Source organism: Mus caroli, unplaced genomic scaffold, assembly GCF_978045245.1.
Source record: "Mus caroli unplaced genomic scaffold, Mus_caroli_1 scaffold_11, whole genome shotgun sequence".
In the NCBI taxonomy this organism is placed as follows: domain Eukaryota; kingdom Metazoa; phylum Chordata; class Mammalia; order Rodentia; family Muridae; genus Mus; species Mus caroli.
This window is the reverse complement of record NW_028227266.1, coordinates 122,437,826-122,465,524: the sequence shown is the minus strand read 5'-3', so window position 1 is coordinate 122,465,524 and position 27,699 is coordinate 122,437,826. Positions and strand designations below refer to the sequence as shown.

The window sequence follows — 27,699 nt, the reverse complement described above, 5'->3', positions numbered from 1 at the left end:
CTGATCTCCAACGCACACACAAACTAAACTGATGTTGGAAGGAAGGGGAAAAAAATGGAAGGAAGGAAGGAAGGAAGGAAGGAAGGAAGGAAGGAAGGAAGGAAGGAAGGCAGGCAGGCAGGCTGGCTATCTACCCTGACCACCTACAGATTTATACCTGTGAGCCGGGCGTGGTGGCGCACGCCTTTAATCCCAGCACTCGGGAGGCAGAGGCAGGCGGATTTCTGAGTTCGAGGCCAGCCTGGTCTACAAAGTGAGTGCCAGGACAGCCAGGGCTATACAGAGAAACCCTGTCTCGAAAAACCTAAAAAAAAACAAAACAAAACAGATTTATACCTGTAAGGCCAGAAAGGTGACTCAAATGGATTAAGATACTTACTACTAAGCTAAACAACATGAGCTCCATCCCCAGGACCCACATAGTGGAAACAACAAACCTGGTACCTAAAGTTGTCCTTTGAATTCTATAGATACAACATGAATATGCACCGCCATACACATATTCAAAAAGAAACTATGTCTCTAGTGTAAACCCTTTCCTCATCTCCAGTTCTATTAATCTGGATCCTCCCTCATCTTCATTTGCCCTTCTACAGAAATGCTGAGCTTAACAAATAAATGATACTCTTCTCTTTCCCTACTTCAGACTTCCCCATCTCAACGATGATTTCCTTCCACTTAACATGATAAGAACCTCACAGTTACACCAATATCTGTCATATGCTATATAATTAGCAACCCAGTAAGCTCAGTTTTCCAAAGTTACCTACCTGACAACACTGAAGCCTTCCTCTCACTGACACGACCCTGTCTCGTGCATTGTTCACACCCGGTCTACTGCTATAACACAGTGGTGCTGGCTTATTACACCAGTCCTCTACAAAACCTCTACTCACATGGGAGGTGAGAGTTACAATCCTTCCATGGTCTGAATTAAGTTCCTCATAAACACATCTCTCCCTGTCTACAGCACACTCCACTCAGATGTGCTTGTTGGTCTCTCTGTAAATATGAAACCTAGAAATACATTCCTTGTTAACAAATGACATTAAACAAAACTCCATTTTAAGCTTTAAACTCAACACTAAATAGGTAAGCTATTTATAAAGCAATCTAGAAAACAACCCTATGATCTTTTTGATTATTATTTGTCTATTCATAATATCATTTTAAAAACAAAGTAGAAACAATTGGCCCAAATCCTTGAAAAACTACTTAAAACACATCTGTTCTTATTGTATTCTTATGTTCTTAGGAGAACTTTTAACAACTGGGTGGAGGGTAGGGTAGAAGTAAGGCTGGAGATGTAGAACATACTTGTCTGGCATGCAGAAGGCTTGTAATCCTAGAATATACTTGTCTGGCATGCAGAAGGCTTGTAATCCTAGCACTTGGGCGGTAGAGACACGAGGATCAGAGGTTCAAAGCCATACTTGGCTACATATGGAGTTCGGGGTCAGTATGGAATACATGAGACCTATATAAGAGAAAGGAGGGGAAGGGAGATGGGGGGAGGGGAGATGGGGAAGGGAAAGTGAGGAAGTAGAGAGGAAGGAAAGGAGATACAGAAGGGCAGGTGAAAGGAAGGGAGGGAAGATAGGGAAGGGAAAGGGAGGAAGGAGAGGGAAAGAGGAGCAGAGGGAAAGAGGAGGTGAAAGGACAAAAAGGGGAGGGCAAAGGGCAGAAGGGAAGAAAGGAGAGAGCAAGGGGCAGAGAAGGGGAGGGGAGGGAAAGGGGAGACAGCTTAATCGGGGATGAAGACAACAGAATGAACAAGAGCTTTTACCCTGAGAGTTTTTTCATTTTTTCATTTCCCTGTAACTATGAAAAATATCTTCTCCATTACTTTTCTTAATAATATAAAAATCTGCAAAAAACGACAAAATGAAACAAACAAAACAACAACAAAAAAATCTGCCAGGCAGTGGTGGCACACACCTTTAATCCCAGAACCTGGGAGGCAGGAACAGGTTGCCTCTGTGAACTCTGTGAGTTCAAGGCCAGCCTGGTCTACAAGCGAGTTCCAAGACAGCTAGGACTTTTACACAGAGAAACCTCATCTTGAAAACCCAAAAAATAAATAAATAGATACAGAGATAGATAGACAGACAGACAGACGGTCACAGAGGAATGAATATAAATTTATGGTAGCATAACAGACAAATAAACCTGACTGCTAGGCCAATGACCCTCATCACTGTACTGGACACAAAGGTGCTAACTCATACACAGGGTGCTGACTGTACCACTCATCTGCACACACTGCAACTTCAGCAGCCTATTTATTCACTGCCAGTTCCTCCTTTATTATGATAGCTCTGATTAGAATGTGTTCTTAAAATGAATCTACAACTAGATAACTAACATTTGTTTTATATTACACTTTAATTTTCCCCAAGTGATATCCGTTATATTCTGCTTTCATATTTTTATCATTCTTCAAATGATAATTTAAAAGTTTCCATCTTCTCAAGTTGGTGATGACTGTAGTCTTAATCTGATTTCTTTTAACACTAAGGAAAGGCATCATTTAAGTAGGTTCACTCTACTCTTGTGTAATTCACTGCTACAAGGTAACTCCAAAGAACAAGATGCAGTATACACCTTTCTTTTAAAGCCATCAGCCCCTAAACTCTTGAACAAAAATGGTAATTTACTCTGCAGAGAACAAAAATCTAAAAAGGGGAGGAGGTGTTTACATCTGTGCTAAGTTTTACATTTGTACAGTCACATCAATATCTAATAATACTGAAGTATTCATCCCACATCACATCTGGGACTCTGCATCTGTCTTAAAATTTAAACATTTTTAACATTTAAACATGTAAAATAAAATTTAAACAAAGACTATAAAAACTAAGGTGCAAATTTTTCAGATAAGGATACAGCCATGCAACACTGGAAGAGCAAACCGATGGACCTAAAAAGAAGATATACAATGTATTTAGAATCAACCCACCAACCAACCAACCATGTGGTAGTCGCACATGCCTTTATTCCTAGCAATCAGGAGGCAGACTTCTATGAATTTGTGGCGAGCTGGAATACAGGGCTAGTTCCAGGACAGCCAAGTCTACATAAAGAAACCCTGTCTCGAAAAACCAACCAACCAACCAACCAACCAACCAACCAACCAACCAAGCAAACAAATAAAATTTAGCACACCTTAAATAATAAACCAGCAGCGCCATGTAAAACAGATTTACACTCAGGCACCACACACAAACAGCCATGCGGTGAGAACATATGTAACTTCTAAAGTTAAGGAAATGTCCCTAGCCATTCTGCTCTAACTCCCGCTTTGATGTACACACCAATGACTTTCACTGTACTGCAAAACTATAAAAACTTCATGAAACTGCTTCCATATTGAAATATAGAATTTGGAGTAATCTAAATCTGTGTTTTCAAGCCATATTGTAGTTGTCTTAGAGAAAGCAATGTTTTTCATTTAAGGCTTCCTTTCATAAGTATCATGGTTTGTACCTTAAGTGTCCCTAAAAGGTTATGTTTTAAAACCTTGGCAGCTGGCCAGACAAGCTCTTGGAACTTAGAAGGTACAGCCTAATGGAAGGAAAGATGGTCATTAAAAGCTAGCCTGTATATAGGCATGTGTACACTAGCCTATTCCCCTCTGATGACTGGTTACCATCAGGTGAGCAAATGCTCCATCAATATGCTCCCTGGCATGTTCTCTCAACTAAAGGACAAACAGGCAAAGGAGTCACCAGACAATGAACTGAAAGTTCTGAAACCCCTGAGCCTAAATACTTCTCAGACATCTTGTCACAACAGAAGATTAGACTTCTACAGAGAACTGAAAGAGAGGGCAAAATTATGGTCAAGTGTGTGTGTTAAAGTTGCGTTAGATTAGTATTATTTACCCACTCCCTAGTGAGTGCTCAGTCATTTTATAGTACACATTTAAACATGTATTAGGACAAGGAAGCAGAGTTGAATTGGAGTACATTACCTCTGGCTGAGCAGACAGTTCCCTGAGCAGATGCCCGTTCCATACAAACCGCTGATCTGCCTGAGAGAAGTTTTGAAATTTAATGAAATATCTCCAACAACAGAAGTGTTCTAAGTTAGAAAATGACACCCATCAATGCCTCCACTGGTCACTAATATGATTTTCTCTGACAGGCCCCAACAAAACACATCTCACTTCAAATCTGCTCCTCCTCCCCCGTTCCTATCTGCATTAGAGCGCACGGACACTCTGGGTATCCTCTCCCACCTCGCTAGGTAATCACTGACCAAAAGCTAAATCTCTTTCAGAGTCTGTGGTGGTTTGAATATGCTTGGCCCAGGGAGTGGCACTATTAGGAAGTGTGGCCTTTTTGGAGCAGGCATGCACTTGTTGGAGGAAGTGTGTGTCACTGTGAGGGTGGACTTTGAGATTCTCCTCCTAGCCACGTGGGACAGTCTTCTGGTTCCCTTTGATGTAGAACTTTCAGCTCCTCCACCACTGTGTCTGCTTGGACACTGGCTGCCACATTTCCTGCCTTGATGATAATGGGCTGAACCTCTAAATGTGTAAGCGAGTCCCAATCAAATGTCCTTCATAAGAGTTTCCTGGGCCATGGTGACTCTTCATGGCAATGGAAACCCTAAGACAGAAGTTGGTACCAGAGACTAGAGGATTGCTGCGATAGGTCTGATCATGATTTTGTTAGGAAGAATGTGGATTTGGGGACTTTGGATTTGGAAAGTGGTGGAATGCTTTAAGTGGGGCTTGATGGGCCATCCTAGTATGATATGGAAGACATTGCTGCTAAGGATGATTTGAAATGGGGGGCTTGACTTAAGAAGTTTCAGAGGAGAAGAATGTCAATATATGACCTAGAGACTATTTTTGTGACACTGGTGAAGAATGTGGCTGCTTTTTGCCCTTTCTGAAAAGCCTGTCTGAGGCTAAGGTGAAGAGATTCAGACTAACTGCACTGACTAAGGAAGTCTCAGAAACACCCAGCATAAACTTTGTCCTCTGGGTTACTCTCATGAAGAAAATTTTGATCAAGTGTAACAAGCTTAAAAAAAAAACAAAATGTATGCTTCACGTAATAAAGGAGACCAGGAAGTAGAATAAAGCCAAGTCCTATGTTCCAGGAGATAAACATATCAAGGGGGTGGTGATCTCAGTGCACGATCTCACCTAGCTACACTTAATGTCTGTGCTTTCAGTTGAACAAGGAATAGTTTGGACTTTTACTATAGAATGAACTACAATCCAGAAATGGAGGGCACACTTGTGATCCAGATCTTGAAACTGGAAGACACAGGCTTTTGATCCAGATCCTGAGAAATAGTGGCCATGAAAAGCTTAGGTCCAGGCATGATAGTATACACCTTTAATCTCAGGACAGAGGCAAGCAGACTGGAGTTCAAGGCCAAACTGGTACAGAGCAAGGTAGGTTCAGGCGTGGTGATACACATCCTTAATCCCAGCATTCAGGAGAGAGCCATGCAGATCTCTGAGTTCAAGATTAATCTACAGAGCAAGTGAAGGAGTTGGGAAACAGAAATGTAATAGAACAAGTGGACCATGTTTCAGCCCCAGCAAACAGCAGAACTCAGCAGCTTCATCCATGTGGCTCTGGATTTCTAGTCAAGAATGGAAGGGACTACCGGGACAACTGATGTTAGTTAGCTGAAGCTAAGAAATTAGCAGTGAGTAAGAAGAGACCAGCATCACAGAGGTGAAATCTTCTGGGAAATGTTTTCTGAGAATACAAAGAAGCTGTGTTCCAAAGATAGTCAAGGTTGTACCTCCTGCTGCAGCTGGACTTGGTAATATCTAGGAATCAACTAGGTGGTACTGGTTTTGAAGGCATTAAGTGATCATGGAGAGCAGCTGAGGGATGGCACTATGAGAAGCCAGGGAAGGACACTGATAAAGGTACAGCCTCATTTGCATTTGACTGCTTAAGACTGAAGGGGTCTTGCAAAGAAGTTGAGGCTTGGCACCATTAGAGAACCTATGAGAGGCTACTGGAGACACCTGGTTGCAGCAGAAAACTCCAGCAAATTGGAGATGCCAGTACCAAGGGATGATCACCAAGAAAAGCAGCAGCAGTGGAGTGGATTCAACCAGAGCCTAGAGTGCTACAGAGGGCAGAGCTGAAGTGACCCAAGCCCTGTGGAGGAGCCCAGAAGATCATGTATGGATCCCAGACACTGGAACAAGAAGCTGTAAAGTTCAAGTTGCCTTGGAGGTCCTAAGATGTTAAAGATGCCAGAGCCGTGGGAAACAAGCTACCAACAGGGAGTGAAACCAGAGAATGAAGTTTGTTGCTGCTGAATGCCACATCTGCCAACAGCAGTCACCAAGGATGAAAGGAGTTGGAGATCTGAACAACACTTTGACATCAGACACGGAGATGCAAAGTCTGGAGTTTGCCCAGCTGGATTTTGGTCTTCTTTGGTCCAGTATTTTCTCACTATGATATTTTGGAATGGTAATGCATATCCTGTAATGTTTGAGGTATGGGATCTGCTTTTTCATTTTGACTTTATACAAGATTATAACTACGTGATTGAATGAACGTCAGAAGAAACTTTGATCTTTGGATTTTTAATATTGTTGAGACTGCTATAGACTATGGGGACTTTTGAAGTTGGACTAAATGTATTTTGCATAATGCTATGTTTAGATTGACCCCCATAAACTCATGTGTTTTAACAAGCCTATGGAAGCCAGGGAGTGGAATGTGGTGCTTTGAATATGCTTGGCCCAGGGAGTGACACTATTAGGAAGTGCGCCCTTGTTGGAGTAAGCATGGCCTTGGTGGAGGAAGTGTGTCACTATGGAGGTGGGCTTTGAGACTCTCCTCCTAGCCATGTGGGACATAGTCTTCTGGGTCTCTTTGGAATAAGATGTAGAACTTTCATCTCCTCCATTGCCATGCCTGCCTGGATACTGTCATGCTTCCTGCCTTGATGATAATGGACTGAACCTCTGAATGTGTAAGCCAGCCCCAATGAAATGTTGTCTTTTATAAAAGTTGCCTTGGTCATGATGTCTCTTCACAGCAATAGACACCCTAACTAAGAGTCTACACTCATTTCTCTGTCTCCACTATTGCCACCCAAGGACAACACTTGACCCAATATAGCTACTGCATAGCTATTTGGCCTCCATCTTGTCCACTCCTGCTTGTCTTTGGAGGTAAAGAAAGGACATTCTACACATGTCCTTTCTGCTATCTGCTCAGTTAGTTCTTCAGTGACAGTCACCTCAGAGCCATATCTTCTCTTGGTCTCTCTGGAGATCAGGCTACTACTTAAAGGTCTGACCTCCCTCTGGCAGTCTCACAATCTCACAAATATAGAGGTACCCGGTTTACTCAGCTTGACAAATGGACTAAGTAGAGAGCACTTTGCTGAGCCGCATTCCATAGGGAATGACCTATGGGATAATGACTGGTAGAGTATCATGTCTTTTAGTGTGTGTGTTCCCAATTAGTTTGTACTACCCTACTTAATTGTTATCATTGCATAACAGTATGATTATAGAACTAAATGTTTTATACGCAGTGAAATGTAAGTAATAACTTGCCATTTCTGAAATGTCACATTATTTGGAATGCGACTTGATAACAAGCACAGCACTAAACAAAATCACTGTTGAATTATACGTGGGAGCAGCAAGTGGAGGACTGCCACGTGGCTTTATAAGGATCAAAGTCTTAGGAAGCTGAGCTGAAAGGATAACAGTTGGAAAAATATAGTCCAGGAACCAAACCAAAGATAAATCCTTAGTTCTATGAAAAAAACACTGACCATTCAACATAAATTTTTTGTTATCTGAAGATAAAGTTTTAATTATCAGTTTTATTGCTCTCTGTAAGTGACATTTTTATTTAGCTTTAAAAAATATCCCTAGCTGGGTATAGCAGCACACATCTTTAACTCCAGTACTCAGGAAGCAGAGGCAGGTAGATCTCTGTGAGTTTGAGGCCAGCCTGGTCTAGTAGTTGAATTCCAGGGCAGCCAGAGCTATATTATGAGATCTTGTCCAAAAGAAAAAACAAAAATATTTTTTAAAAATTCCCTTTCTGTCATAGAAGAAATAGGTTCTAGCTCCTACAACTTAGGGTACTATTTACTCCCTTGCCAAAAGCCTCCCTCACCCATGATCATCTAATGATAAGCCTCAGCTCCAGGTAACCTTCCTTGGTGGAGCTGTCCCTGGCACTACCAGACAGAATCACTCTCCTTCCTACAGGATCCCACTAAGGTTTGACCCTTGTCTCCAGTGGCAGTCACCTCTGCTTGTGCATGCTTGTTCTAGTACCTCTCTAAGTTCACTGAAAGCTCTTCTGTAGCCTCCCCCAGCCTTGAGCAGGCTGATTCAGACCTTGCTGCCACTGTGAATGAGACCACCTGGGGCGGAGCCTTTCAACCTAAATGGTTTTATTGTTCTGTCACCAGCCTCTGCCCTTCTCCAAGAGCTGCTACCTGCTGACAGGTTGAGCCGCCTTCTTGAGAAATTCCAGTGACAGCCAGCAAACTGGCAATTGACACCTTACTGCCAAACTAGTGCCGTCAGCCTAATTGCTTACAGGCTGGCAACAGGTATCAAGAGTAGATCAGCGGGAAGTAGGCTTTCCCCCTTTATAAGCACAGACTCTTAGTAAATAAACACTGGGCCTTGATCAGAAAACTGTCTTGGTCTCTTGCCTCTTGGTTTCCTCCCTTACAGCTCTGGCCTCCCACTCAGGAACCCAGTTCATGTGGCCGCGGGTGGCTACACTCTTCCCATAGCACAAGGCCTTCAGTTTTTCATTTTGGGTCCCCATTAAGTAGTACATGCCTGGCATACAGCAAGCACAGGAGAAACAGGAGAGAAGTTTGATAGACATGTAAGGAGGACAGCAATTGGTTTTAAATAGCATCGGTCTCATTTGCTTAAAAGCCCAGTTTCTTGGTTATTTAGCTTATATCTAACTTAACATACAATTTTACTTGATTACAATGTAAAATCTTAACTCTAAATAGCTAAAATACTAAATTAGAGAAATTTATCATTTTCACTAGTCGGTCCACGACTGGCAATGTTCTACAGATAGCAACCTTTATAATTCTGTATGCCCCTAAGTATGTCCATGATTTGTTAATTAAAGAAAAAAAAATAAAGAAAGGACTAGGGACATGGCTTGATGGTAGAATGCTTCATACCATGTATGAAGTGCTTGGTTTAAGCTCCAGCACCTCACGTATAAAGTAAAACAATAACAGATGAGTAAAACCAAGGCAGCAAAAAGCCATATCCCTAAGCAGCAGAAACTCGGTTGAGGGCATTTAAAACCTAATATTAAAAGTACACTCATTTTAGCAAAACCTGTGGCACAAGCTTTGTACTCTCATTCGAAGGCTGAGGTAAGAGGATTCAAAAGTCAAGGCCTTCTTGGACTACACAGTGACTTCAAGACCAACCTGGGAGTGAGACCCTGATGTGAGAACATAGGAGCAGAACAAGATCAAGAATGAGAGAACACCTCTAGAGATGAGATTACAGGCCTGTACCTTCATAACTGGCTCAGAGTCTTAAATCAATAAATTGCTATCTCTTCTACTTAAAAAGCATTACAGTTCACAGGCCATTACCTATTAGAACACTGACTTTATTTTTATAAGCTTAATTATGTTGCTAATAGTGCTGAACTAAGAACAATGAAATCACAAATGTACAAAACACAATTCTAGTTGTAGACTTGACACCCAAGTTTACATTTAATAGGTTGGTAATATTTATGAAAAATTATGAACTCTGGGGTTGGAATGGAGTTCAGTGGTAAAGTGCTTGCCTAATATGTACAAGGCCCTGGGTTCAATCTCCAACACCGTATTATGTGTACACGCACATACCATGCATATACACATTCTGAAAAGTTTTCATCTGATCAAAGTAAGCAAAGTAAGTACGAATCTAATTAGGGTAATCACCTGTGTGACTAGATTCTTAAGTATTTACCTCAATTTATCTCAATTTTGGCTGTGTGTATATACACAGGGTAGGGCCCTTGGTGAGGCCTGTGATAAGAATTTGAAACATGGTATGTTTTCAAAGTCACACATGAGATTCTAATACAGTCAAGAGTAAAGGAAATCAAAACAGAGCTGGGGTATGGCTCAATGGGCGAGTGCTTGCCTAGCACATATGAGCCCTGAGTTTATCTCCAGGATGGAACATAGGTGGTAGGGGGAAAAAATTATAAATATTATAGGTAAAAGAGACATGCCCATTCTAAAAGCAATTAAAAAAAAATTAAATACCTGAAGATCCAGCTTACCCTTTCTAAGAGACTCATTTCTTGGAATTCTGGACTCGTGTTAGATAGTCGCTGCAAAGTATGAGTCAAGTCGTACGTTGTTGAAAAGTAAAATCCATCCATACTCAAGACATGGTTTAGCATTGCTAGGAAAGTTTTATTATCTTGTAACTGTAAAAAAGAAAAGGGAGCATTTAATACAGGGCACAGCTGAAAAGAAAAGAACAAACCAAGCAAGCAAGCAAAGAATACGCAAGTATAAAACATTTTTAAATGTGTATGTTTGTAATCTAGGCACTCCAGGCAGAATCTCTGTAAGTTTGAGGCCAGCCTGGTCTACACAGTGAGTTCCAGGACACCCAGAGTTACACAATGGAGATGGGTGGGAAGGGCATTTTTAAAAAACAAACACTAAATTACTTTGGAAACAAGCATTCTGAAGAGGTGTAACTTTGTAATTCCATTAATCACTTCTAGAAAGTTTCCAAACCTCAATAGGGAGAGCTTGGTAGATTATTGCTTGGTGGGTACAATGCTTGCCATGCAAGCATGAGGACCTGAGTTCAGATCCCTAAGACCCACCTACCCCTGGGCACAGTGGTGCCACCAATAATCCCAGTGCTCCCACAGTAAGGTGGAATGTGGAAACAGGAAAGTACCTGAAAGCTCATGAACCAGTGATTGTGGAGACAAACTAGAAACCTGTCTCAAACAAAGGTGAGGACCAACACCTAAAATTGTCCTCTGACTGCTACATGTGGACCATGGCACATACCTGCCAGTCTACACACACACACACACACACACACACACACACACACACACACACAAAGATTTAAAAGTGGAATAGAACAATACAATTTGTGAAAGTATCATACAAATTTCAAGCAAAAGTACTTTTGGAAAATAAGTCTTGTTAGTCTTTACTTTGTACCAGTGTAAAAGTTTACCATGATATAGATGTATAATTGGGGGGGGGGGGGGGGGGAGACAGGGTTTCTCTGTGTAGCCCTAGCTGTCCTGAAACTCACTTTGTAGACCAAGATGGCCTCAAACTCAGAGTTCTGGGATTAAAGGCATGCACCACCATACCATGTTATATTTGCATTAATAACATAAATTATTCCATATAAGCTACTGGAAAATTGATTGTTCTATAACCTTTAAGAGTTTTATGAAAATATTTAAAATGTTCTTGGGATTGAAGGGATAGCTCAGTAGTTGAAAGCAATGGCTGCTCTTCTAGATGACTGGGGTTCAGTTCTCAGCACCTATATGGCAGGTCACAATCATCCGGGACTCTATTTCCAAGAGGCTCAAGGCTTTTTTCTGACCTCTGCAGGCACATACATACATGCAGGCAAATCATTCATACACATAAAATTAAAAAACAAAACAAAACAACCAAATGGGGCTGGTGAGATGGCTCAGCAGGTAAGAGCACTGACTGTTCTTCAGAAGGTCCTGAGTTCAAATCCCAGCAAGCACATGGTGGCTCACAACCTCCCGTGACGAGATCTTTGGGCTGGAGCCCAAAGATTTATTTGACTAGAGTGAGCAGAGCTGACTGGAGTGAACTGGAGTGAGCTGAGATCCTAAATTTAATTCCCAACAACCAGATGAAGGCTTACAACTATCTGTACAGCTACACTGTGTACTCATATACATAAAATAAAATTTAAAAACCAACCAAACAATAACAACAAACATAAGCCAGTTGGTGGTGGCACACGCCTTTAATTCCAGAACTTGGAACACAACGGCAGGCAGATCTTTGAGTTGGAGGCCAGCCTGGTCTACAGAGTGATTTCCAGGACATCCAGGGGTATGCAGAGAAACCCAATCTCAAAAACCAAAGGGAAAAAAGATGTTTTTACTGCTGTTGAGGCCTTCTCCTTTTAACATTACTGTAGCCATTTTGTATCCAGTCTCCATTTTGCTCATAAAGTGAAAGTAAATTCAGGTTCTCAGGCTCTGCTTCCCAGAAGCCACTATCCACAGCTGACACTGAGAACGTCTCCTAAGAGGACCAATCAGCTTACAAGTCAGCTGATACATGCTACTACATACTAGGACCACAATTAGGTTCACAAGTCCTTTGTTGTGGACCTGATCAGTCTTGGGGTATGCACTCAATAAACTATTCTTGCTTAACTGAAATCAGTGTTCACGTGCTCTGTGTGGCAATCCCTGAACCCCAGCAATTACAACTTATAAATGAACAGTGAAAGTAACGTTAGCATTGCATTTAACGAGCCATGTGTTTACATCTCTGACATAGAGCCTCATTATACAGCTCATGTGGGCCTGAACTCTGGTTTCTCCTGTCTTAGTCTCTAAGTGCTGGAATTACAAGTGTGTACCACTACATCAAGTAGTAGGTACTGCTGGGTTCAGTTTACAATTCAAACTATCAGAAACATAAAAACTAAAAAAAAAATTTACTTCAAAAAAATTATCAAGAAACCTGAGCAGTGCCTGCCCATTGATTGCTCCTTGTCATTTATGATTGTCATTTACTCTGACATTGGTAAATGTTACCAACTTTTCTAAGTCTAAAGGAGTTTTGGCATTTTATTCTTTGCACTCTGAATACCATATAATACTCTGGCAGTTTCTTGAACAGAAAGTGTGTTGTGGCTATCACTTGCTCTTCCTTTCTGTCCCAGCCACTCCACTGTGATGATAACTGGGTAACTAAACCTCTGGCTTTATTCCCAGTCTCTAGACTGGTGACTGCTATATTCCCCTAGTCAAGTTACTCTATGGCTCCATCATTATGTCCAATTTCAAATCACTTTCAGAGTTATCATTTTTGTTTGTTTGCACTTTCATGTTTGCAAAGTTACTTCCTCAGTTAATATGCCATGGTCACTAACAGTTACTGTGCTGTTAGGGGTGTAGTGTTAACTAAACCAAGTGACTGACATCTGTAGGCAAAGGAAATGAGTACAGAGAAGAGTATGTGAAAACATGCACACATTCTGTGCACACACACACACACACACACTCTCTCTCTCTAAAGTGTGTGTGTGAGTGTGTGTGTGTGTGTGTGTGTGTGTGTCTGTCCCATGTGATTAACAGTGAAGAAAACTTTCTTCTGGAAGAAAAAAGAAATGGAAAACAATTTCAAAAGTATCTAATATTTTATTTTTCTATAGTGAATAGTCGGCTAGGGCCAAGTATTAAGTTCTTTTATTTTTATTTATTTTTGGTTTTTCAACACAGGAGTTTCTCTGTGTACTCCTAACTATCCTGGAATTTGCTCTGTAGACCAGGCTGGCCTCCAACTCAGAGATCTGCCTGCCTCTGCCTTCCAAGTGCTGGGATTAAAGGCTTGTGTCATCACCACCCAGCAAGTATGAAGTGCTTGGGCACTCTATTTGTCCTTTTTTCTCTGTAAGAACTTCATAATTTAAATTTTTCATTACTTAAAAATAAATCCAACAAAATATATAAACTTTTAAAATTTGTTTTTTTAATGATTTTTCTAAAAATATGTGCATTGATGTTTTACCTACACGTGTGTCTGTGTAAGGTGTCAGATCCCTTGGACCTGGACAGTTGTGAGCTACCATGTGGGTGCTGAGAATTAAATCCAGAGTCCTCTGGCACAGCACTCAGTGCTCTTAACCACGGAGTCATCTCTCTGGTCCCTTACAGAGTATCTCCATGGATAGGTAGAAACAGAGTACAACAACTTTATTTACAAATTGTTTAATGACTAGGCTTATAAGAAATCCATCTTTGTAATTAATAACTACTAAAGTCTTACCTGAATATCAGTTAAGTGCAACATTGTCTTCTTATAAGAAAGAACATCAAAATCTGTGGCTTTCCAGATTGCATGATTAAAAAATTCACCTACTTTCATCTTTTTGGTAATGACAACAAGATAATTACCTGAAAAAAAGAAAAGGCAAATATTAAAAAAAAAAACCACACACAGAATGGGGCTGAGGATTAAGATCAGTGGTAGAGCCTAAGGGTCATCATGTGTAAGACCCTGGGTTTGAGTCCTAGCATATCACAAAAACAAACAAAAAACACAAATTAATAGCCCTTATATGTCAACTTTAAAGCCTGGAAAAATGAGACTGCATTGAGCTCCTCCAATAAAAGGCCCATTTTTCAAAGCATTCTTAAAATTTATGAATAGAAAGAGTAATATACATTTAGAAAAAAATCCTATTAAAAGGACAATCAGTATTTTTCTCAAGAAGATAAAAAGCAAACCTTTCGATAGCCAAGGAGTAGAGCTTAGCTGGCAGAGAGCAGAGAGTAGAGCTTAGCTGGCAGAGAAGAGAGAGAAAACATTTTTTCTCTCCCGTCAATCTCAAGGCACACAGGACTCTGCTTATTGTTGTTTTCCAAGCTTGTACTTTGAAATACTAGAATTCTCGACACCATTCCTTTGTCCTCTTTACTCTAAATGGTGCACAAATGTGCTGGGGCAGAACACCTACCTAGATACTGTGACCCTACAAAGGAGCAGTAGTTAGAAATCAGCATTATGACAGCTCATCTTTACAGCCTATCACAACACTCATCTTTACCCTGATCATTAAACACAGTTCCCTCACTCTTCCTTGTGTGAGAGAGAAAACAGAAGCTGGGGTCTTGCACATGATAGGCAAACACTACCACCAACCTATAATCCCAGCTCTCAGGTTAATTGTTATGATCTATGGGTTCCATGATCTACCTCCAACTGCCGTGTGCAGAGGTTTCATATATAAGCCTTTCCTAGAATCGGTCATACTGTGCTATAGTATCTCATTACATGTATATCTCCATTACTAGATTGTGAACTACAAAAAGAAAAGGAACATTTGAAATCTATTGTAATCAGCACCTAACATTGTGACTGAAATTTAAAAAAAAAAGAAACTTTTAAAAAGTTCAATAAAATGTAATTCAGATGGAAATGCACCTTGTTGCCTATGCCTATAATCCCAGCACCTAGGAGGCAGAGGCAGGATAGTGAGTTGGAGGCCAGCCTTGAATATAGAGTGAGTTCAAACCCAGCTATAGCTATAGATTAAGACCATATCTCAAACAAATACCTTCTTAATAACACATACCGAATATTACAGTGTAACATATGCTGTCGTTTCAGTATAAGTTTAAGGGTTGGCATACTCTGATAAATCAATGTATTAAAATGTTTTAAATGGGCCAGGCATAGTGGTACATGCTTTTACTCCCAGCACTTGTGAGGCAGAGGTAGGAAGACCTCTGTAAGTTCCAGATCAGCGTGATCTATATAGCGACTTCTAGGATAGCCAGGACTATACAGAGAAACCCTGTCTCAAACAAACAAACAAACAAACAAACAAACATTAAATGTTCTCAGAGTTTATAAAAATTTATGAGATTTCAACTGTAGAATAAAATCAAACATGAAATCTTCCTTTTAAAAAGAATACATCAGGATGATAAATTTACCTGTTTAGAGAATATTATTTTTTTTAGAAACTAAGGACAAATACTTATCCTAGAGATTTAGCTAAAGAATGACAGGAAGAACACTTTTTTCATTACCTAATGTTATTCGTTTAATTACTTTCTTTGCTCATCATGGCATATTTTCTCTTACCTGCCACCAAATGGATTGTGCCCAGTATCCCAAATATTGGTCTTGTAACAGCAGAGGGGGGAACATCTTTTTTGACTTAAAAAGAAAAATAGAAAATCTCACCAACAAAATAGAAATCTAGTTTCGGTAACTTCAAGTAAATCAATTTAGACAATTTATTCTAAAAACAAAAACTAGCATTTTTCATTACTATCAGACCTCCATTTTTTGCAGAACATAAAATAAAGAAGTCTGTGTGATAGTATAAGAAGATGGTATCAAAAACAACATACTTGAGTTTCATCAAATAAGCTGTCGGTAATTTCTAATATTGCCAGAGACTGAGCACTATCAATCCCTTTAATAAGAGAAGTAGAAGTGCTCCATCCAATGGATGGCTGTGAGCATCCACTTCTGTATTTGTCAGCACTGGTCAAGCCTCTCAGGAGACAGCGATATCAGGCTCCTGGCAGCAAGCTCTTCTTGGTATCCACAATAGTGTCTGGGTTTGGTGGTTATATATGGGATGGATCCCCAGGTGGGGCAGTCTCTGGATAGTCATGCCTTCAGTCTCTGCTTCACACTTTGTCTCTGTAACTCCTCCCATGGGTATTTTGTTCCCCCTTCTATAAGAAGGACCGAATTATCCACACTTTGGTCTTCCTTCATGAGTTTCATGTGTTTTGTGAATTGTATCTTGGGTATTCTGAGCTTCTGGGCTAATATCCACTTATCAGTGAGTGCAGCCTGATATAGATGTCTCCTGAGAGGCTCTGCCAGTGCCTGACAAATATAGAAGTGGATGCTCACAGCCATCCATTGGACAGAGTACAGGGTCCCCAATGAAGGAGCTAGAGAAAGTATCCAAGGAGCTGAAGGGGTTTGCAGCCCCCTAGGAGGAACAACAATATGAACTAACCAGTACCCCCAGAACTCCCTGGAACTAAATCACCAACCAAGGAAAACACATGGTGGGACTCATGGCTCTAGCTGCATATGTAGTAGAGGATGGCCTAGTCGGTCATCAATGGGAGGAGAGGCCCTTGGTCCTGTGAAGGTTCTATGCCCCAGTACAGGGGAATGCCAGGGCCAGAAAGCAGGAGTGGGTGGGTTGGTGAACAGGGGGAAGGGGAGGGGAGAGGGAGTTTCTGAGGGGAAACTAGGAGGGGGAAAACATTTGAAATGTAAATAAAGAAAATATCAAATAAAAAGGAGAGTAAGTAGAAGTAAGGATTTGAGACAAGAGTCTCATCTTCACATAGAAGGAGAGTCAAGTGAAGAAAGGAAGCCAGAGCTTCCTCCTCCCGTGTCTAACAGCAGTGCGCTGCGCACAGGCAGGCAAAAAGCCAACTACTACCTTGAATTCTTTCAATAAAATTGTATCTTAGAGAATGCATTTCAGAATTGTTCAACTTTCAGCCAATACGTTTCACAGAACATATTTTATAGTAATTTTGTTTAGAAAATAATGCCCCAACGTCAGGTGGAAGAATTCCAATCAAACAAGCTTATTTTGGGTGATTCAAATTCAAATACCACTATTCATCTCTCACACACTCATGTGAGAACAGAACTCTGAGGGACAGTAAAAGAAAGCAGTCACTCTCTCTAACACAAAGTTCTCGAAGCTATGTTGCTGAAAAACTTTATTAAGCTGCTTTTTTTTTTCCAGTTTTCTTTCAACTTATTATCAACCCGAATCTCACTACTGTAAACACAAGTCCTGGTTCTTAAAGTCAGTGATAGTAGTAATTCTCTTATTTTAAATAACTAATTCTAAGTAAAATACTAAAAATGGTCAAGATCCATTTATGTTTGTGCTCAATAATTCATCTGATTTAACAATAATATTCTATAATAACCAGTAGGAAAACTAGGAATGAGTTATACATCAAGTTCAAGGATAGCCTAGGTTACATAGCAAGATTGTATCTATAAATGAAGAAAAAGATGGGGGAAAAAAAGAAGAGTTCCTGAGCAATAAACAGCTCATGAGAATATTTTGTTCTGAATATACTGAGATTATTTGGCAAACTCAAATGTACTACTGGTAGAATAGTAGGATTTCTTGGCCACAGCAAAATAACAATGAAACTGTAACAATTCTCAGGATATGTGCTAGTTTTTCATGGAAGAAAAATAATCAATTTTCTATGGCCACAGACTACATTGCTATTGGTAAAGAGAAACTGGAAGAGACACAGCCCCTCACCATTACTGACTTTGCATCAAAGTTATTTCACTCTATCAAGGACTGTTGGTACTATCACCTTACTTCAAGTCTGTCTTGACCATAACACTTCAGTCTACCAAAATGGAGCTTCAATCTCTACCTACAAGTAAAGTCATTGCTAGTCCAAAAATAACTGAGAATATACCTTACTAAAACACTTACAAAGCAGTAGCTCATATCACCAGTGAGTAAAGTAGTAATAGTGTTGAGTGGTATAATATATCTCTGGAAGTATATTAATAAGAGTAAAAATTAATCAGCTACCTAGAAGAGAAACGATTGATCAAGAGACAGAACATGTTAATTATCAACCTAAAACAGAACTCTGATGGCCTTTGTCAAAGAAAAACTAAGGTGTTTATAGAAATAACCAGTTACCCATACATATAGTAAGTTTATTTATATTTCTCTTATACCTATTAATCTACTGGAAATATCTTTACATTTTACTTTACCTACTGAAATATTATTACTAAATACATACTCTGGCTATTCAAATCTTTTGAGATAGAGCCTCTGTTGGAGTAATGTTTTTGTACACTGTGTGAAGATTATCCTTATATTATTCAAATGCTGATTTCTGAATTGGCAGAGATCTGATTACAGGCCAGATTTTGGAATTGTTAAGCATCTCCTGCCTTAGCATTTTGTAATCAATGGTCTCCATCACCTTTTGATTGGTTAAATAAAGGGCTGAACACCCAATAGCGAGGCATGAGAAGATAAGGCAAGACTTCAATGCCCAGAGAAGTGAAAGGGTCTCAAATGGTGACATGGGACCCTGAGAGTCACCATCAGGACATGGAAGGAGGAGATGCCAGGCCAGGACTAAGATGAAAGGTAATGGCCCGCGTGCCTGGTAAGTAACCAGGCCAACACTGTTGAGCTAAAATGGCTCAGATTCTGCTCAGTTACAGTGCTAGAAGCTTATTAATAAAGGTCTCCATGTCATTATTCAGAATAAGTCTCAATAGATAATCCTGGCTGGCCTTGAATTTATTATATAGACCAGGATGACCTTGAATGCACAAAGATCAGCTTGCCTTGCCTCACAAGTGCTAGGATTAAAAGAGTAGAGCTCAGTCAGGCTGTGGTGGTGCACACCTTTAATTCTAGCACTCGGGAGACAGAGGAGAGTCTTTGTGAGTTCAAGGCTAGCCTAGTCTATAAAGCAAGTTCCAAAACAGCCAAGTCTATACAGAAAAACCCTGTCTCAAACAACAACAAACAAAGAAAAGTACACCTTCAAAGATTTTCTTAAAAATAAGAAATAGAGCTGAAGAGGTGGCTTAGTGGTAAAGAGCACTGACTGCTCTTCCAGAGGTCCTACGTTCAATTCCCAGCAACCACGTGGTGGCTTATAACCATCTGTAATGGGGTCTGATGCCCTCTTCTCATGTCTGAAGATAGCTACAGTGCACTCATATAAATAAATAAATCTTTAAAAACAAAGAAACATATAACTGCCTGGAAGTGAACTGGAAATGTTAAATCAATAAAATATAACATTCTAGCCGAGCCTGGTGGCACATGCCTTTTTAATCCCAGAATTTGGGAGGCAGAGGCAAGTGGATTTCTGAGTTCGAGGCCAGCCTGGTCTACAGAGTGAGTTCCAGGACAGCCAGGGCTATACAGAGAAACCCTGTCTCAAAAAAACTAAAAAAATAAAAATAAAAAAATAACATTCTAATGTGAGTATCCTGGTACTAAACCAATGAAATATGAAATTCTAATATTCTATTACTTGGTGTTTAATAAATGAAATAAGAGATTCTAATATGCTATTACTTGGCACATTGTCATCAAAACTAATATTAATTTCTTCAGAACTCAGATTGCTCCATAAACACAACTGAGCAAAAATATTTTTCACACCCAAGAGAAGCAAAAAATGAAATTAGATTAAAAAATAAACATTGCTTGTAATATTTACAACTTTTAGTTATGAAATTTTGAAAACAAAACCAAAAGCAGCTGTGAAAGCTTCTGATACTTAAAGCAAAAACATCTTCACGCTCATTCAAGTGTTAGCTCTAGAAATGAGTTTATATACTGAAATCAAACCTATCATAATACAGATAAACAGGAATAATTCTGACCTAGACATGGTAACATGCACCTATAATCTTAGCACATGGGAGGTAGATCCAGGAGGATCCAGTGTTCTGGGTCAGCCTAAGCTACATAATGAATTCTAGGACAGCCTGGACTATATAGCAAAATCCTTTCTCAAAAAACACCTCCCCCTAAAATTAATTAAGGCAGCAAGAACTAAGCTTTCTAATAAGACACTCAAAGAGCTTCATAATGATGTCCCACTGACAGTCTTAATCACTGCGATCTCAGTACTGAATCTTCCTGGGATGCTCTGGAACTGGCTAGACATACCTGCATCTTCCTGGGATGCTCTGGAACTGGCTAGACATACCTGCAAGGGTGACCTCTGTGGACACTCGGTCAATGATGAGTACATCATCTGCTCCATCATCACAAGCCTCCACGTAAAACTTTTCAGGTGTAATATGCCTAAAAAAAATTGGCAGGCATAAATAAGTCAAATAAAATCAAGACAAAAAAATATTACAGTAGGGTTTTAGTGCAGCATAATTTCCTACTGCTAAATAGATGGTATTACTAAGTTCATTAGCTTTATGAATTCACACAGTAATTAGGATGTTAATAAGCTTATTACAGGGTAAATCGATGCTATATAAAGGGTTAGGGTTAGGGATATAGTTCAGCAGACAAGTACTTGCCTTGTCTGCACAAGGCCCTGCCAAACAATTCATCATAATTAAGGACTAATTCAGAAAATAAGAAGAACTAACGAACAGGAAGTAAAAAGGTGGGAAACAGTGCAGATGAAGCAGCCCTTAACTGGAGAAGTGAGGCTGCTGCCATGCAGGCAGAATTCAAGTGTTCCACACACACACACACACACACACACACACACAGCCAAAAGCCCCCACTAATTTTTACTACTGACTTACCAGACCTCCCTTAACTTGAGGCCCCATCTGCAGAAAGTATTTTATGTATATATAAGCTATATTCCAGTGTAACATATACTGAGTAATGTCCATTTAAAAATTATGTGCTAAGCATTACATCAGCATGGGAGTCAAAGACAGGTAATAAAATATATAACACAAGAGAAATTTTGAGTAAACCTGAAAAACAGACTTCTTTATAAAGTTTTTTGAAAAAAGTGTTCTCTCTAAACAACAATGGCGTTTTGAAAAAAACCTCATCATTTAGAGTCCATCCATGCCAGAAGTCTTTCAAGCTTTTAAACACATGTGCTGTGGAACGAACATCTTACTGCATTCTCTGAGGCATAAGCAAACTTAGAACTTGAAAAAGCCATGTGAAATACTTTCATGTGTGGCCAGTGCTATCACTGACTATCTTGTCTCTCACTCTGAGTGTCCTAGACACTCCACAATTTTTAAAAAATTTTTAATATTTTTTTATTACGTATTTTCCTCAATTACATTTCCAATGCTATACCAAAAGTCCCCCATACCCTCCCCCCTACTTCCGTACCCACCCATTCCCATTTTTTTGGCCCTGTCGTTCCCCTGTACTGGGGCATATAAAGTTTATGTGTCCAATGGGCCTCTCTTTCCAGTGATACATATGGATACATATGCAGCTAGAGTCAAGAGCTCCGGGGTACTGGTTAGGTTCACATCAATTAACAAAGAAGCTCTTCTCACCAGACTTTAACAAGCACAGGGAGAAGATGTGGCTCATTGCCTATGCTGCTTTACTATGAAGAAAACCAACAATGAATTATTTAGTCCAGCCCAGTACTAGCAAGCAGCCATCCAGTCAGTCCAATCAAAGCAGGCTTACGAGCTTTATTTACAAGGGAAATCAAAACTTATAAAAACTGATCAATGGCATCTGTGCTGGCTAGTTTTATTCAACTTGACATAATCTAGAGTTATCTAAAAGGAAGGAACTTGAGTTGAGAAAATGCCTCCATAAGATCTGGCTGTAAGGCATTTTCTTAATTAGTGACTGATGGGGGAGGGACCAAGCCCATTGATTCTATAAGAAAGCTGCTCTTCCAAAGAACCCAGGTTCAATTCCCAGCTTCCACATGGCAGCTTACAGCTGTAACTCCAGTTCCAAGAAATCTTATACTTTCACACAGACATGTATTCGGGTAAAATACCAATGCACATAAAATAAAAATATTGTTTTAAATCTGATATTTATAAAACTATGAATATAGGAAAAATAAAGGGCCTCTAGTTCTAACAATGTAGCACAGAATCAGTTTTTAAAAGGCAGATGTAGATTATACTCTGCTGTTGCGGGGTGGGGGGGTGGGGGGGAGGCAGTCATCTTTACAACTAAAAGCTTATAAACAATTAAACCACAGACAAAATGTAATAAATAACAGTCTTATGGGGAGGGGGGTAGTTGTAAAGTAACTATGGTGAACAGAATTCTAAGTTCCCCTAACATTCTTATTCCCTATTATGTAGGCACTGTCCTAAAGATGGAATTAAGACGACTTAATTACCCTTAAAAGGAGGAAATAAGTCTCAGGTGGTAGGAGTAGAGCCAGTATGATCATGCCAGCTCTAAAAGCAGAAGACAAAAACCAGTCGGAAAGTGGCAGAGGGGAAAGAGAGTCCCATCCTGAGAAAGGTTTAACCAGCAACTGATGCCCCCTAAGGTACAAGAGTTAGGATACAAGCACAAGAGAGGCACTGTTAAAACTAAGACTGATCTCAGGCTGACAGCCTAAAGAAATGGGACACTGGCTTCTCTACCACAAGTAACCAGACTTGGTCAACAATGTGAATGAGCCTGGAAATTAATTCTTCCGTCAGCCTCCTAAACACAGGCCTGCTGATATCTTAGCTGTTAGATAATATATGCTGTTTGCTTTCTATTACTGGGACAAAGCAAGATGACCAAAAGCAACCTAAGGAAGAAAAGACTTATCTGGTTTATAAGTTACAGTCCATCACCAGAGGAAGCCACGGCAGGAGGGGCTGAAGGTAGAAACTCAAACATGTGCTATGGAGGAAAGCTGCTTTTTGGCTTGCTCAGCCTGCTTTCTTACTCTACTCTGAACCAGCTGCCCAGAGGTGGCACTGACCACAGTGGGCTGGGTATCCCACATCAATAATTAATCAAGAAAATGCCCCACAGACTTACTTAACAAAACATTCTGGTGGAAGTATTTTCTCAACTGAATTTCCACCTCCCCAGTGACTCCAGCTTGTGTAAGTTGACAAAAAGCAAACTAACTAACCAGGATATTTGTATTGCTTTAAATCTCGAAGTTTATAATAATTTGGTAAAGCAGCAATAGAACAACACAATATAAAAGTTTTTCCTACAGAACTCAATTAACATTCACCTTAAGCCTTGGCCAGAATGTGCCCACAAGTAGCCAAATGAGGGTTAGGGTACCTCTCCCTGGGACACTACAGATATGCTAACCATTGCTAAAGCACAATCTCTTTTACTCACTGTTAATGATAAAACCGTTAAGTTTTTGTTTCTTCCCTAAGCACATCTTCTGTAAACAAGCAAAGATGCTGGGGAAGGGAGGGAATCCGACTTTCTAATTGCCAGTTGCAGTGACTCTCACTTGCTGCTCTGGCTGTCTTGAGAACAAAGAATTAAAAACCAAACCAACCAACCAACAACAACAACAACAGCAAAACAAACAAAAAACTGCTATGCCAGTTAATCAGCCATCAGAAAAACCCTTATAGCAGCACTGACCATTTTGAAAACTCCCTGGACATTTTAGGGAAGCTACATTAGGCCCACAACTGCTTGCTCTGGCTACCAAAGTAGTAGTCCCTGCCAAATTGGTTTCAAGCAACTTGCAGGGGACTTTTCATGTATTACTTCCATTCAGAGTGGAGGTGGTGGGGAGAGACACTTTTTTAATTACGAGCAGAGAGCTACTGTTGTGATCCATGCAAAATAAACAGTGGCAGAACAGATGTGAACAGAGACCATTTATAGAAAGGTCTGCTGTGGTTGGCAAAAATGCTCCTTCTTGGGCTCACTTGGTGAGATAAATAAGAAACACCACACTACCGTGCTGCCTCGTATTGTTAGCAACATTAGGCTCCCCAAGTCTCCAGTGGCATTTTCCTGTCATTAGTAATACAACAATGATTATTCAATATGTAATCTCAGAGATCAAACGATAGATACTGCCCTGCAACTACTATGATAATATCACCAAAAATATTCTCTCTTATTTCTTATTTATAAACAAAACACATGTTTAGGGTTGTGAACACAAAATCTACCTGGTTTAAATCAAGTAAGGTTGGGCCTGGTATGGTGGCACATGCCCTTAATCCCAGCACTCAAAAGGCATAGGCAGGAGGATCTCTATGAGTTTGAGGGCAGCCTGATCTACATAGTGAGTTCCACACGAGCCAGGCTACACAGTGAGGCCCTGCCTTAAAAAAAAAAAATTGAGTATTGAAAACTTGCACCAATTTGTATGGAAGAAAGCCTAGATGCAAAAATTGACAAATGGTCCACTCTACTGTGCAAGAGGAAGGGAGTCTCAAGATAAACAGTGGTCTAGTCTACTGTTTGAGAGGTTGGGAAGTATTAGGGCCATATTTGCTTATTGGTGTTGGACTTTAATCAGGTGAAATGTATCAATAAAAGTTTGCTTAATTAAAAATGCTACCTAGGCTTGGCCTACAAACAATGATGTCAGCTAACTGGCGTTTCTACAGGCAGGGACCATGACTTAGAATCCTACGAGTCACAGAAGCAGTGTCATTTGCTTTGCTGTCTTCCTTCCTGCTGTTCATTTCCTACTACTCATTAACTGGACTTAACCCTGATCTGAGATATAGTTGCCTTATGTAGTAAAGTTTGTCCTGTAAGTTTTTATGTTCCCTAGACTTCATTTCAAAAGCTGATGAGATTTTTTTTTTTTTTTTTTTTTTTTTTTTTTTTTGGTTTTTCGAGACAGGGTTTCTCTGTATAGCCCTAGCTGTTCTGGAACTCACTTTGTAGACCAGGCTGGCCTCGAACTCAGAAATCCGCCTGCCTCTGCCTCCCGAGTGCTGGGATTAAAGGCGTGCGCCACCACGCCCGGCTGCTGATGAGATTTTTTAAAAATCAAGTACTTATAGTCAAAACTAACTAACTAACTGCGATGTAATTTTTACTGATGTTTTATTTTAAGTCTTCACCTATAGCCACTCTGCAGACAAAGGCACTGGCCTGAATCTATCTGGCTTGGTTTTTCTCATAGGAGAAGAAAGGTAAAAGTTGAATCCTTTTGTGGGGGAGGGTGGCAGCGAATGTTTAGTCAGCAAACATCTGCATTATTTTCTTTTATGAGGTCTTTACTGGATGTTTTTATTGGCTTATGGCAGAGTAAACCATTTTAAATGTTTTCTTTTATCCTAGCCTAAAAAATCTTACTAGTAATATAACAATGTTTATTTAATATACTCAGAAATCAAACTGTGATTTAAGATAAGACTTCTAGGTCATTCAGGACAAAGCTAAACAGTGGGCTTCACATCTCAAACAAGTCTACTCTTTTTTTTTTTTCATCTTTCTTCTTTCTTCCCTTCCCTTCCCTTTCTCTCCCTATCTCCTCCCTTAGTATCATCTCTAATGTGAAATTTTGTTTTTAAATGAGAAACTTAATTTTTAAAAAAGTATGACTAGAGCCAAGTTCTGCCAGGATTTTTTCCTCAAATTAAGGTTCCTATCATCAGGTTACTCTGCACTCTCAACTGGCAAATACACAAAAATGATTAGGCTTCATGGAAAACAAGATAAAGAATCTATCAGATCTGTGGCACACATGTATCTCAAGATAGCTAGTTACTATGTGACCCAACACAAGACTGTAACAATTAACTTAGAGACTTTTTTTGCAATAATTTAAAAAACGAAACAAAAAAACCAAACCAAAACAAAAAAAACTCATAGAAACATTGCAATGTCAAATTTTTCATCATCAAAAATTGATGAAAAAAATTCCAAATTACAAAAAAATACTTTTATTGATCTTGCTAAATTTAAAGAAAAGTGGTTTCACACTGTAAGCATCAAGATCATTATCATTTTCTTCCATTGTGATTTTCTAGTATCTGAAAATATAACTTTACATCCTGTGCAACATACACATTCTATTTCAGGCCACAGCTGACCTTTCAAAATCCTGACAAATCACAATAAGGGTAGGCAGTGTTATGTTACTGCCCAAACTGCTGTCCCTGAAGTACACAAAGTTGCACTTTCTGCTGCATGGTTTAAAGAAAAATGTGCAGAATTAACCTACTTTATGTGTATTACTACCAGCCAATTTCTCACTCATTAAAATGGTTATTGCCAAGAAGAGAAAAACAGAAAAAAAGTGTTGGCAAAGATGTCACAAAATTAGAATCTTGGTGCTTTCCTAGTGGGACAGTAAAATGGTCCAGCCAATGTCAGTCTTTCAAAAATCTAAAATTAGAGTTGTCACATGACCTAGCAATCCCCTGACATTTTGTTTTATTTTATTTTATTTTTGAAACAGGGTCTCACTATGGAGCTCTGGCTTCTTGGAACTTGCTATGTAGACCAAGCTTGTCTCTAATTCATAATTGCCTCTGCCTCACCAGTTTTGGGTTAAAGGCATGGCCACCAAGCTGGGCAGCAAGTCTACTTTTGTATATGTGTTAAAAATAACTAAAAGAAGTCAGGCAGTAGTGAGACATACTTTTAATCCTAGCACTTGGGAAGCAGAGGCAAGAGGATCTCAGAGTTTGAGACCAGCCTGGTCTATACTGTAAGTTCCAGGACAGCCAGGGCTACACAGAGACAACCTATCTTAAAAAAAAAAAAAAAAAAAAAAGGAAGGAAGGAAGGAAGAAGCTAAAGAAGATGATTTGCTATACCCACATTTAAAACAGCTTCAATCGTAATAGCCAAAAATATGGAACCAACCTAAATGCCCATCCATCACTGGATAAAATGTGGTACATGGCAGTCACATACTGCATAACATTTTTGTTTAATTCATTTGGTGTTGGTGTTTTGAGAGTCTCATGATGGATAAATAACTGAAGCTATCCTTGAACTCCTTCTACTCTTGTTTTCTCCTCCCAAGGGTTAGGACTACAAAGCATGTGCCACATGTGCACACTATATAACATTCTGGTCAGCTATGGATTATTGTACAATAGCAGATACCCTATGGTTAGTGTGTGATAGGCTATGCCATCTGGTCTGGCAGAAGCACATTCTGACGTTCACAGTATGATGAAACTTGTCTAAAGATGCATTTCACAGAATGTCCCCACAGAATGTGCTTTATACTGCAGTGCAATATGAAACTATCCACCATGAATGGTGTGCTAGTCAGTCTTCAAAAAACCAAAATTCTGACACATGCTACAAGATGGTTGAACTTTGAAGCTTTATAGGACTGAAACAAACTAGTCACAAAAGGAAAAATAGTGAGCTCACTTAAATGAGGCACCTGGAATGACAAGTTAAATCCACAGGAATACAAGAATGGTGGTTGCCAGGGTGGGAAGGAATGGAGGAACAGAGAGTCATTTAAGGAGCACAGAGCTGTAGTTTTGCAAGAACTG

The 27,699-nt window shown here is 39.8% G+C and overlaps 1 protein-coding gene across 2 annotated transcripts in view; it reads right to left on the bottom strand.

Moving 5' to 3' along the window:
* The window catches only part of Sacm1l (SAC1 like phosphatidylinositide phosphatase), a 63,316-nt gene that overhangs the window by 29,724 nt on the left and 5,893 nt on the right, over positions 1-27,699 (bottom strand). Inside the window, exons 2-7 of one of the 2 annotated variants that reach the window (XM_029481841.2) lie at positions 20,517-20,614; positions 15,877-15,951; positions 14,053-14,180; positions 10,299-10,448; positions 3,974-4,033; positions 2,887-2,920 (exon numbers count right to left, since the gene is read on the bottom strand). In XM_029481841.2, coding sequence (XP_029337701.1) covers positions 2,887-2,920; positions 3,974-4,033; positions 10,299-10,448; positions 14,053-14,180; positions 15,877-15,951; positions 20,517-20,614 — 545 coding nt within the window. Of the gene's footprint in view, positions 1-2,886; positions 2,921-3,973; positions 4,034-10,298; positions 10,449-14,052; positions 14,181-15,876; positions 15,952-20,516; positions 20,615-27,699 lie in introns of those variants that run through there. The other variant, XM_085828223.1, reaches the window with a different exon arrangement.